The 13189-nt window shown below is 32.2% G+C and overlaps 1 protein-coding gene across 4 annotated transcripts in view; it reads left to right on the forward strand.

Moving 5' to 3' along the window:
* Positions 1 to 13189, forward strand: part of LOC123228248 — a 43955-nt gene that overhangs the window by 10356 nt on the left and 20410 nt on the right. For all 4 annotated transcript variants that reach the window (XM_044653582.1, XM_044653583.1, XM_044653585.1 and 1 more), the window contains 12 exons: positions 2489 to 2552; positions 5058 to 5159; positions 5370 to 5567; positions 5635 to 5762; positions 6304 to 6454; positions 7624 to 7707; positions 7869 to 7970; positions 10752 to 10810; positions 10942 to 11044; positions 11785 to 11970; positions 12052 to 12168; positions 12820 to 13100. In XM_044653582.1, coding sequence (XP_044509517.1) covers positions 2489 to 2552; positions 5058 to 5159; positions 5370 to 5567; positions 5635 to 5762; positions 6304 to 6454; positions 7624 to 7707; positions 7869 to 7970; positions 10752 to 10810; positions 10942 to 11044; positions 11785 to 11970; positions 12052 to 12168; positions 12820 to 13100 — 1575 coding nt within the window. The remainder of the gene's footprint in view (positions 1 to 2488; positions 2553 to 5057; positions 5160 to 5369; positions 5568 to 5634; positions 5763 to 6303; positions 6455 to 7623; positions 7708 to 7868; positions 7971 to 10751; positions 10811 to 10941; positions 11045 to 11784; positions 11971 to 12051; positions 12169 to 12819; positions 13101 to 13189) is intronic.

A 13189-nucleotide genomic window follows, 5' to 3' on the forward strand; every position in this document is an offset into this window, starting at 1 on the left:
AAAAAAATATTCAAACGATTAGGACGAAATGAGAAAGAATAGGTTCAGTGTAAACGTTATACCAGAGATCTCATAGGAACAAATAAGAATGAAAACAAACCTCTCATTCTCATACATTATTACAAAGGTCCTCAAGTGTGAGAAATCCAAGTTGTGTAGTAAGAAAGCAAAAGTCGGAAGTGTTACTCTAAATTATTTGAAGTCTCATTTCTGGGTTTTGCTTTATCTGTTACTCTATTTGAATTTCTTAAACTAGAACATCTTTGTAATGATGTATGAAATTGAGAGGTTTGATTTAATTTTTATTTATTCCTACGAGGTCTCTCGTATAGTGTTTACACTGAACTTATTCGTTCTCATTTGAGTCTACAAAAATGAATTCGTCCCAATTGTTTGAACACTTTTTTTTTTAAAACATATTAAGTTTCTTCATTATCAAAATATTCTAAAAGAAAATATAATTGAAAAAGTACAAACTTGTTAAACAAATGAAAATTTAGTTGTTAGACATATTGAAATTTGATTGAAAGAGTTTGAGATTGAAGAAAATGTAGAGAGAGAGATTCGGAGATTATGTTTTGGAGAGGTGGGGAAGAATGGTTTATATAGAAAAAAAATAAAAAAATTATGCCCAACGACTATTGGCCAGTAGTCGTTGCCCAATTGTTTATAATTTGTTTTAATTATCTTTATTTTTTTATTTTTAATGGCCCACTATAGTAATAGGTTGTGCTAAGCCGGCCCACAGGCCTGATTTCCAAGCCCATAGGTCGAGCCAAATCCCAGCCTAACCCCTCTGCCATGTCTATGTTGAACCAAATGAGAGAAGCTAAAGGCGATAAGAGGAATGTAGAGGATGGAGTTCAACACTTGATCGATTGGTTAATGGTTCGGTAGGTATGATTGGAAAGTTAGAGATAGGTTTTGACTAAGAGGACATTCTTTTGTGAGTAACATGGTGCATATCCATCAAGGCAATGCAACAATTCATAAACTCAAATCTGGAAATTAATGTTCATATGGCACAGCAACACTTTGTCTTCCAATTTAACCAATCAAATGATCTCTAAAACATACAAAGTATAGATCATTGGAAAGAGTATTCAAAGAGCTTTCTAATGGTATATTGTAGCAATCACAACTCAACCAACAAGACATTCAAAACTTGTTTCAAAGTTTGATGACAAAATCTGAAAATGGCAAAATTACACACTGTGAACAACATCCGGGCATACAACACACATTCACACTTTGGATTTCAAGGGTAACAAGAAAGTTAACCAAGGCATAAAGGAAATTTCCACCAACCTTGGGGTCTTCCACCACCAATTCTTCCTCCAAGATGAATTGGATAAAAGAAAAAGCAACTAAAGAAAAGCTACAAAGCTTTACTTGAATATTTCATTATCAAAGAAGTCTAGGGCTTTACAAGTGAAAATCCACTTTCATATACAAGAGTAAGTGATGGCAAAAATTGGGCATTAATTTGACATGGAAGCTTTTCCCTTCATTTAAGCTTAACCATTCATTCAATACTAAGACCATACCATATTAATTGAAGAAAACAACAAAAGGGAATAATTTTTCCCTAAAAGGTGGAACTATGTCTACCAACTAAAGTTATTTGCTTCCTTTTTAGTTGCAATCCAACTAAATGGGTTTCATGGCATCTTGGGCTCTATTTAAGTGATGGAGGGCTGCCTCATCTACTTGGGCTTCAAGTGGGCTTGTAGTTGGCTTCTTAGACTCATTTAAGTTTCCATTTCATTAAGGCCTTGGATGCAAGTAATGAGATTGCACCCAAAAGTAAAGTTGGGCCAAGGTGGAAAAAGCAATGAATCTTTGGGCTTGCATGGAGCTAATTCTTCATTCTCAATGGTGGTTTGAGCCAAATGGAGATTTGATAGAGACTTGGAAGCTAGGGTTGGAGAGGTGGCCGAAAATACATCATAAGACAAGCAAGAAACCAAGAGATAAAAGGGAAGACTTGTGTGGTGAAAATGAAGGTTCAACACTACAGGCTAATAACATCAACTAGAAGACAATAGGTCCAAAAGTGAATTGTGACCAAACATTGAACGAGACTGGTTGTGAGATTGTTGGGGAAAAAAAATTTAAGAGCAGCCCAAATCTGCGCCGCTTTGATACCATGAAGATAGGAAGAAAGAAACTTTTCTATTGATTTTTTAAATGTCATTTGAAACAATTATCTCAAAGTTATTTCTAAATACAAAAATTGATGGTGACTAAAATCCCTAAGAATCAAGAATTAGCCATATGAGATATGATACAACAAAATCAACATATTAGAGCCGAATAAAAAAAATAAAATAATAAACATATAGAGAATTTGAGATTTCCCAGCAGTAGCATCACATGTTTAATTTTGTTATTTACTTGTTTTCTTCTGTAGCAATCTTTGGTAATATTATGTGTATCCTAATCTTACTTTTTTTAGCTTATGAATTTTTTTTTTCAATGGTTCCAGGAATTATCGTCGGAAATATGTTAACTTATACAAGACTAAACTAGATTGTCTTCAACAAGATCAGGTAACTTTATTTTTAATTTTAATTTTTTTAGTGTTTACACAAGGGGGCTCACCAATCTATTGACTATTTAAGATTTTTGAAAGAATAATTCAATGCTATTGAAATTTGTTGCTGCACACTCTGCCACTGCTTTGTTAAGTTGCCATCTAATGGAAACCCAACCAAAATGTTATTAATATAGAAATAAATACATTTGGCAACAAGAGGTGTCAACTCCTTCCAAAAGTAAATAGAGATGCCTTTCTTCTCCCAATCAGTTAAAAGCTACCCAAAAAACACAAATAACAATAATCTCCTCTCTTTTACAATACTCACTCCCCTTTATATATAACTCATTAAATATTATCATAATAATATCTTTATCAAATATTATCCTATAAATATTATGAAATATTGAATTGAATAATTTTTGTATATTTGATAGTGAATTAAATGCATCTATATATGCTGTTACAATAAACTATAATTGGAAACATTATAAATTAATTTCCTATTTTACAGATCCTAACCCTAATATAACTGTGTACAATTTAACAATAGCTTTATAAACACTCCCCTTCAAGTTGGAGCATATATATCATATGCATTAAGCTTACTACAAATAAAAACAATATGTGGGCTTCTGAGAGATTTTGTGAGGATATCCGCTAGCTAGTCATTTGAGCTGACGTGACTAGTAGTAATACAATTGGACTTAACTTTTTCTCGAATAAAATGACAATTAATTTCTATATGCTTAGTCCTTTCGTGAAACACTAGGTTGGAGACAATATGGAAAGTAGCTTGATTATCACAAAGCAATTTCATCTGTAATATTTCTGCAAATTTCAACTCTTGGATCAGTTGCTTTAGCCAAATAAACTCACAAGTTGTTAAGGCCATTGCACAATATTTTACCTTTTCACTCGATCTAATAACATCTTGCGTTTTACTTTTCCAAGATACTAGGTTTTCTTCAACAAAAACACAAAAACCTAAAGTGGAACATCTATCAGATGAAGTGCCTACCCAATTAGTATCAGAATATCCGATAATTTGTGTATGACCCTGTTTTCATATAACAACCCTTTGCTTAGTGAACCCTTGATATACCTCAAAATTCGAACAACTGCATCCTAATGACTATCACATGGAGATTGTAGGAATTGACTAACGCATTGACAGAGAAGGAGATGTCAGACCATGTGATGGTGAGGTAATTAAACTTACTAAACAGTCTTTGGTATTTTCCATGGTCTGCAAGGGGCTCTCCTTGTTCAGGTAAGATCTTGAACTTATGATCCATAAGAGAGTTTATCAGTTGCAATTTGACATCCCTGTTTCTTCAGGAGTATCCAATGCATACTTTCTCTAAGAGATGACAATATTAGGGTTGGATTGAACGACCTTTATACTGAGGAAGTATCTTAGCAATCCCAAATTTTTGGTTTGAAAGTAGCTGAATAAGTGTTTCTTTAATTGCTCAATATCATTTTGATCACTTCCCGTGATATCATGTGAAATATTGAATTAAATAATTTTTGTATATTTGATAATGAGTATAATGCATCTATATATATTGTTACAATAAACTATAATTGAAAATATAATAAACTAATTTTTTATTTTACAGATCCTCATCCTAATATAACTGCATACAATTCAACAATAGCTCGATACAACTCAACAAATATTATTCTAATCTTATATAAAATATTCTAATCTTATCCTAATCATATATTTTATCCTAATCTAATATGTTCTTCTAATCTAATGTTATCTTAATCAATTAATATTAATGTTAATATTATTATTTATTAAGTCCTAACACCATCCTGTGGATTTTTTCTTTTTCAAATGGATATTTATAACTGAAATTCAAATATACTTAATGTCTGGTGTTCTTCACATGTCAAACGAGGCTATCTGTCTCTAAATGATCTTGACATATGAAGTTTAATTGCTTCTGCGCTCTCCTCTTAGCAGTATATTTCCTTATATAAAGATTAGATTTTCTATTAAAAGTGAAAGTTGTGATGGTAGATTAGATAGGAAAAATTGCATGCTAGAAGTTGGTCAATTGAGAGGAATATACAATTTACAAGATCAGTAAGCCGCAGAAACAGTATGTTAAAGTAATTCATTAAAACCGTTTGCAAATTGTGTTATCTATGGAAAGTTAAGATTTCAGTATGTAGAGCAGGAAACAAATCGTATGACATAACAAGCAGTATAAGTGCTATATTTTTCTTATTCAATATGAGTTATGTTTGTGCTCTGAAATTGTTGGATCGAAAGTGGAGCGTGGTTGCAGTTTGTCTCAAGTTTAAAATTTCCTAACATAAAAGGATCCATTCAGCCCAGTTTAAAACTAGAAGCTAATTAGAAATTTATTTAGTCTTTTTGATTGTTTTATCATCCTTTATAAATTTTCTATTTTGTTGTTTTTTCTGCTGGTTTATTTGGGGTATTATCAGAGTTGATTAAATGTTTACCTGCTTGTGTTTTGTCTCTTGTGATCATCAGGCAATCGAGGAATCTGTTATTCTTGAATTGGAGAAAATGGAGAAAGATTGTGATATAGATGACATCTTAAGCTATAGATCAGCTGCTGAATATGAGCTGCAGGTATAAATGCTTCTGATGACAGGCTAGTATTCACATTTGCATGCAAAGATAGGATTCTGTATTCACAGTTGAAATATATAATTAGTTTATATTAAGTATAATATTTGACCATTTTGGTTAGGATGGCAGGTGGCATTTTTGCAACTTTGTTACATCATTGGTGTAAGCATCATTTATATTGTTAATTTTTACGCAATTGTGTGTCCACAGGAAGTCTTAATGAACCCTTCAAATTCCAATATGGGAATGAATAGTGGCACTTCCTCTATTGAAAAATCACGAAATGATGATCGTTCATCTAGCAGGTCCCGTGGATGGTTAAATTGGCTGTCCCGTGGTATGCTTGGTGCTGGAGGGACGGATGATTATAGTCAATTCTCTGGAGTAGTCTCTGATGAAGTTGTCAAGGTAGCTGTCCTGTGTTGTAAATAGTTAAAATTTCTGTTCTATAAAACTTAATGACCTTTTTGTGCAGGACATATATGAGGCGACAAAGTTCCATCCTCTGATTGTACCCAGTGTTGATGAAGATGGAAATAATAAGTTCCACACTTGTGCCATAAGGTTCAGCATAGCTCGAATTTCTGCATCACTTTGGAGCAGGTATTGTTGGATTGTATTCAAACTCTTTTTTGAGAAAATGGACCATCGATTAATCACAGATAACCAAATGTTTTAGAGAAGTCAATTGCTTTTTCTGAGTAGATGATAATGTCTCTTAAGGATGAATAAGGTGTATCTGTAAGGAATTTGAAGGTCTTTTTTGTTTTTAAAGATATTTGGAGCAGTCTTGGCTTGAACCGGAGCTTCTTTTTTTCTGTATTAATGTCTTGCAGTTTTTGATATTTTGGTTGGACTCTTTGTTCATTATCTTTTTACCTTTTTACATTTTAATATTTAATGTATTCCATCATTTTTTGAAGAAAAAAATTGGTGTCTTGAATCTACGTGATGTCTTTACTTGATGGTAATTTCTGTTTTAACACAATTACAGCTTTCAGAGATATAAAAATTTTCCTAAGCATTGTTGTATGTTACTCAGATTTTTAATGTTCAGTGACATTTTTCTTGCTCCTACTTGCTGTATTTTATAGATGGTGGAAATACATGAATAGTGAAATTACGGTTTGTGCTTGTGTTTCAGGGGTTCTGGTCAAAAAATTGCCAAGCTTGTCCTTGAAGGTGCAGTTATTGATTGCAATATTTGGGAAGAGTTGGCTAGCCTCATTACTGTCATCAAGTCAACGAAGATGGTTTTTCCATTTAACAAGAAAGTCATTCTACTGATCTTTGAGGTTTGTATTATAAATTGCACTTGTTTATGCATATAAAGTTGTTGGTGAATTTAACAGTTCTTGCTTATTTTAATTTTGCACATTGGTTTTTTGTTGAGGAAATGTTCTTGGGATCTTTTAGTGAGAAAATTTTCAATAAAAATTGGAAATCACACAAGGGAAAACGGAACAAGAAGTCTGGACCATCAAGATTATTAAGCAAAGGCCTTAATAAAAGTTGACTTAAATAGAAAAAGCATCTAACAACTGAATCTCCATTTTCTTAATAGTGAGAGGGGTTTGTCGTATTTTCCTCTTTATGTGATTGTTTGGTATAAATCATCCTTTTCATTTAGAAAATATTAAATACCTCTCTATCAGGTGTTTTTGATAATTTTGTAAGGGGGGGTTATAGGGGAAGGGGTGAATTAAAATAAACTTTTTTTTCTAAGCCCTTTCAAGTTCATGATCTTCCTTGTGCTTTTTCAAAAATTCTTCTATTCCTTTCCTACAGGATGACCTGAAAAATTCCAAATTTGATGCAATCCCTTCAAAATGAGTCTTTTCTACCTTCTTGAAAGCAATACAAAGATAAACATGTAGTCATACATATACTCTTAGGTTGTGCTTGGTTAACTGTAGTAAAACATTATTTTAATAATCTATTTTTTTATTTATATTATTTTTTTGGTTTGTAAGTAATAAAAGATTCTGATAATCTTTTATTATCAATGATGATATGACAGGTAATATAAGAGATAATCTTATTATCACTTTCACTTTAGGTATTAAAAACTTAGTTAGGTAATTTTAATTTTATTATAATTATATCCTTATTAATTTTTTAGGACAAAAATAATCTTTTTGATTAATATAATAAATAATATAAAAAATATTTTAAAATAATTATACCTAATGACATTTAAGTAAAAAAATATCTTGTATTCTTTTATTACCTTTAACTAAATACAATATTTATTTATACCTATCAATTTTTATTAAATATAGTAATAATTTATACTTAATAATTATCTAGGTAGTCTATCTTTATTACCAGAACCAAACGCGCTTTTACAACATCATTTAATGAATCTAACTGAATATGGTTGTTGAAAATTTCAATTCTCTTGCTACTTTTGTGATTAGGTTTATAGGCTAATAATACATTTTGTCTTTGGCTGTCATGTAAGGAAAATGCACTGCAAAATGAAGAATCTTCTTTAAGTGTACAGGTAGATTTCTCTTCAAAGGAAGATGTTCAATTATCAGTGAAGGTACTTCTAGCGATTGCTTATTTCTTTTTTGGGAATAAGTTAGTGCATAGTGCTTTGAAATTCCCTATGATTTAAAAGTGATGAACTCTGTCAATTTTTGGGTATTCTTTTGCCTATTTAGAAATAATTTTGTGTTCCTGTACTGTAACTTGTCTGTTTAGGTCAGGCTGCAACCACTTGAAGCTACATTTGATACAGAATTTTTACTGAACTTTGTGGAATTGTTTTCTCTATTGAAGTCTTTCAAATCTCTGCATGAAAGGGTAAGCTGTTGTATACACTAATCACACTTTATGTGTATTTAATTGTGCTTCTTTTTCTGTGGTTTAAACTTGATTGAATTTATTGTTGATGATTCTAAAATACTGTCAACAAGTTGGTCTTATATGATTTTCCCTTTTAAACATTTTCAGTTGCTTTTCTTCTTTATATGTATTACTTTTTCTTATTTTATGATTGTGTGGAGCATCAGAATGCATGCCATTTTTTGCTTAAAATAATACTAAAAGTTGAAAATGACGTAATTTTGGAACATTATAGGAATCCTAGCTAATTCAACTTAAAATGGCAAACATAACAATTAAACAAACAAAGATGATTTTATTGATAAAAGAGAATTATAATAGGATAAATAGACAATTCGAGGAGTCGAGGCCTCCCAGCGCTGACCATTCTAGACATCGGAAACCTCCCTAATTAGCCCTAGGTTGCCCACAACTAACTTACCCAAAATTCTAATTTTCTTTTTCCTTATTGCCACTTCCCCTTTTATTCTTCTCGTTTTATAATATCCTATCCTATTCAAACTCTATTAAGATCTTGAATTTTCTATAATTTATTCAATCAGTATCCTAATATTTCATTATTCAGATATTATCCAATTCCATTATTTCAATTATTATCCTAATTCTATTATTCAAATATTATCCTAATCCTTAATTTCCATTATTTCTATTTTTATTCTAATCCTAACATTATCGGCCTTTTGAGAATCGCTTTGTCCTCAAGGAAATACAAAATGTGGAGCAGCATAGCATAGCCTTACAATGCCTCAAATGGTGTCATCTTGATGTTAGAGTGGTATGATTTGTTGTACTAGTACTCTACCAGTGGTAGCTATCGAGCCTAGGTATGTGGCATATCCCCTGTCATGCAACGTAAGTAGTTCTCCATACACCTATTAACCACCTTTGTCTAGTTGTTTGTATGTGGATGTGTGATGGTTATGTGGTAATCTGTAGGACGATGCAAGGTTAGGGGTTTTGGTTAAAGGCTTAAGTTGTTCCTTGAGAGCAGTTATGGTAGTTTCTTGAAGCTCAGCTAGTGAATAAGCTTTAGCCAATGTTCGGAGTTTAAACATCTGAACTAACATTTGTAGCGTGTCAATAAGTCTGGACAAGAAAAAATGGAGGGCCTGATTCTCATAGATTTTGGCCCTAGGATAGAGCTCATCGAATGCATCAAGATAGTCTTTTAAAGGGCCTACTGTATGAGGTTTCGTAAATCTGAGAGTGGATCATCATATGCGTGGATCGTCATATGCATGGATCCCGAATCTGGCACTGAGACACTACATGTGCTATTCTCACATCACTTGTTGATCCCCATGAGCCTTAATGGAGCCTTGGTGCCATTGAATTGTCTTTCCTTCCAAGTGTAGAGCTGCAATCTTTACTCGATTATCCTTTGGAGTACCATCCACCTCAAAGAAGTACTCTACTATGAGCAACCGGTTGTCTAGCTCTTCTCCATTGAGTTTGGAAATTCCAGCTTAGTCGACCTACTTTAGGATGGTTTTTGCTCAATGCTCTCCTCCATTGATAGATCAACTGCTTTCTACTTGTTGAATATTTTTTATTATTAATTGAGGCCTCCTATCAAACTCTTAATCTCTTCAATCAATTCCTTTAGCATCATCTAGTGTCTCAATTTTGACTCCTATACCAACTGCATCATCTTTGGCGGCAACTCTTGATTCATGTTACCTTCCACCATGGCTAGAACTGGTGCTCTGATACCAAATATTGCATTGTGGGAATTTAATTATCAAAAGGAAAAGATTTAGAGAGAGAAAGAGAAATTGTAGCCACGAGGAAGATGACTAACTGTATATTCTATATCATGCTTTGTTCATTGCAATTGTTATTTATATGAAGGTTTTTCCTTCCAAATACAATTTGATAACTAGCTGTTTAAGCTAACAATTTATTAAAATGTATCAAACTATTAAAATCCAGTTCATTTCTAGATTCATTCCTTCCTCAGAAAACGACATTGCATTCCTAAATGAAACGATGCATTCGACGCCCACCTTTAACTGACTGCTAGTTCCGCGACGTCGTTTTGAAGCTGACAGTTCAAATTATGAACAAAATATTATCTTAATCTTTACTTTCCATTATTTTCATTATTATCCTAATTTATCCTAATCCTAATAGAATATCAATATTTACACTTTAGCTTGAATCACTAATGTAAAAATTTGTTTCTTTGGAGAATTGTGGTTCATTACAGAACATTATATCATGTGTTGAAATTATATGTCAAGAGAATTCATGTAGTAAATTTGGGCTTAAGAGTTCAAATGTTTAACTCTTTCTACATGGTATTGGAGGTTCTTTGAGAGTAAATTTGGATGAACATAGCTAAAAACGATCAAACTGGATCTGCATGGAAGCAATTACTTTTTATATGAACATTTTTTCTCCTCTGGTCATTGTTGCACAGCAGGATATCTTCTTGGGAGTATGATGTTTGGTAGAATAGATAAAGACATATAAGACAAAGGGTGATTTTTATTCTGATGAAATGAAGTGACTCCCCTATGAATGCCCTGTGATTGGGAAAGCAGATATCTATCCTTGTGTGGGTGTATTATGCAGCTGCTTTTATGAGGGTTTGTTTGATATAAATAATGCTAAATATCTCAATTGTTTACCCAAATTCTCAACTCCAGGTGATGAGTCACCCTATGTAGTATCACTATATCATTTACCATATTAAGTCATCATTTACACATAAGATTCACATTTATCCTGGCTTAGGTCCTCACTTCCTTAAATGGGATCAGAGATGTCAAGGCTCGATTGTCATCAAAAGCTGGGTGAGTTTTGTCAAATTGCATGTGATATTCCTTTTATCAATAAGATTGTTTTTCTGTTATGTTGTTTGTTATCTGTTTCAGTTGCTATATTGCATACAATTGAGTTTAATGTACATCTTTATATGATGCAGATACATTTTATCAAGTCATAAGAAAGTGATATGGGATGTTAATATCACTAGTATTACCGTAAATGTTCCTTGGAGAAATGTGATTGCAGAAGAAAGTAATCTGGTAACTCCTTTACACATTTCGTTATGCTTTACTAGAATTGCTTCAGTATTCTATTATCATCGTTGTTCTTTGTTTCTCATGTGGGATCAAGCTATGCAGTACTGATATTTTCGTTCCATTACCCTGGGATATGTTCACACTTATTTACTCTCTTATGATGTTGAAAATATTTGAGTTCATGTCTTCAGGTTGCTCTGTTAAATGTAAAAAGTCCCTTGATATTGTATATTTTCCATGTTAATAAAATAAAAAATAATCTTCATATACAATTAAGTGAATGAAGTTTTCTTTCTTCTCATGAAAAACTTGAAATAAACTTGTGTCATATTCTGTTTGATATTAGTCAGCTACTATGTGGAGGATTTAGAACATGTTTATCTTATGACTTCCTTTCAGGGAAAAAGCTCTAAGAGAAACCAAGCCCTTTTCTTAAACACTGAAATGCAATTAATAATAACACTCCTGTCTTTAAATTACCCAGTGTTTTTGTGCTTTACAGCTTTTCTACCGTTCTCCAGCTAATATGGATTCTGGTAATTTAATTCATGTCAGTAGAAACGCCATGTAATCTAGCTTCATTTTTAATCTTGTATTGTTTTATTTTTCTAATTTCGGGTTCCCTAGATTGGTTGCTTCTGGTATTTGTAGTTCAGTCTAATAAAAATCTGGCTTAATATTTATTAGCTTCATTGTGGTTGTCCATCAATGTCTCTTTTATGATGACCTACTATGACATGCAGGTTTTTAAATTGGGATCTCTTCTTGTAAAATCAAGTTCTGATCTAGATTCTCTTGCATTAAATAATGAAGAACAATCGTCTAGCCTGAAACTCTTGTTGAATTCTGCTTGTTCTGAGGACTTTACGATAGGTTTTCGACTTCAGGATCTATATAACCACTTTGAGGTTAAACTAAATGATTGTGAGGTTCGTATCCTGTATTTTGTTTGTACTTTAGGTTGCATGTTCACAGTATAATTTCTGATTCAATAAGTTGAAATTATGCAGATAAAGCTAGGGTTGCCTCATTATCCTGAGAAAGTCCCTATCTTGGAGAAATTTTGCGCTAAAATTACATTGGCGATTTGCATTATTCCTGATGAATCAATATTAAATCAGTTGGAGGTAGTAAAGTTAAATGTTTATGGTATACATTTATTTCAATATCAGATAGTTTAAGAATTCAAGTATCAGATATTGTGATTATCGCTTTCCAATTTATGTTGATTGCCTTAATATAAAATGTCATATTTCTAGTATTTGATCTTTAGATCTTGAGCACTATATAAAATCAGTAAATTAGGTACTTGACATTTCCTGATTAATATAAAGAATATCCAGGATTGGTTGGAAATTGTCTCTTTTCTTATGTATGAGTAATTTTACAAAAATTTTCATTTTTAGTGTTGCAAGTTAATATATCTTAGCATTGGGTCCTGTGTAAAAGATTCACAAAATCAAATGAAGAATATAGTAGGGATACTCAATTGAGGTCACATTTCAAATGAAACTTTTCTCAATATTCAGCTCTTTAATGAGAAACAACTTTTGATGATAGACAATATACCGTTTGAAGTGAGTTGATAATAGATGAGATATCATAAGAATAAGTGTCAGTAATCATTGACTTACCATTTCCTGTTTTAGAATAGTTGGTTAAAGTATCATGCAGCTCAAAAACTTCATAAATTTTTTAAAATATATCTATTTATGTGAATATCTAAATGAGGTTGGTGTTTTCCTTGATGATCTTTCTTATTTATTCTTTTTGTTCAGGTAAATATTGTTGCATCATTGCTTCATGCACACTTTTCTCCATCTATATATGAGTCAGTTGTGTCATTGATTCTTCATCTAGATATTCTGCAATCAAGGACTGAGTCTGGGACATTAAAGCAGTCTGGTTCACCAAATATCATATTGGATCAAATTGAGACTTCTGTTTTTGGATTCTCTGTATCTGCAAGTTTGGAGTCAGCCAGTTTATACATTGACCTGGCAAATGATGGAGAAAACAGTTCTGTTCTCATGTTTACTCTGCAAGAATTAGATTACTGGTTTGTGATTACATATTACTTTTGTGCTTGTTTTCCATTTAGCTGTTACTCCCAATATCATACAACATTGCTTGAGTTTTATAATTTGA

The sequence above is a fragment of the Mangifera indica genome, chromosome 10 (genome assembly GCF_011075055.1).
Source record: "Mangifera indica cultivar Alphonso chromosome 10, CATAS_Mindica_2.1, whole genome shotgun sequence".
NCBI lineage: Eukaryota > Viridiplantae > Streptophyta > Magnoliopsida > Sapindales > Anacardiaceae > Mangifera > Mangifera indica.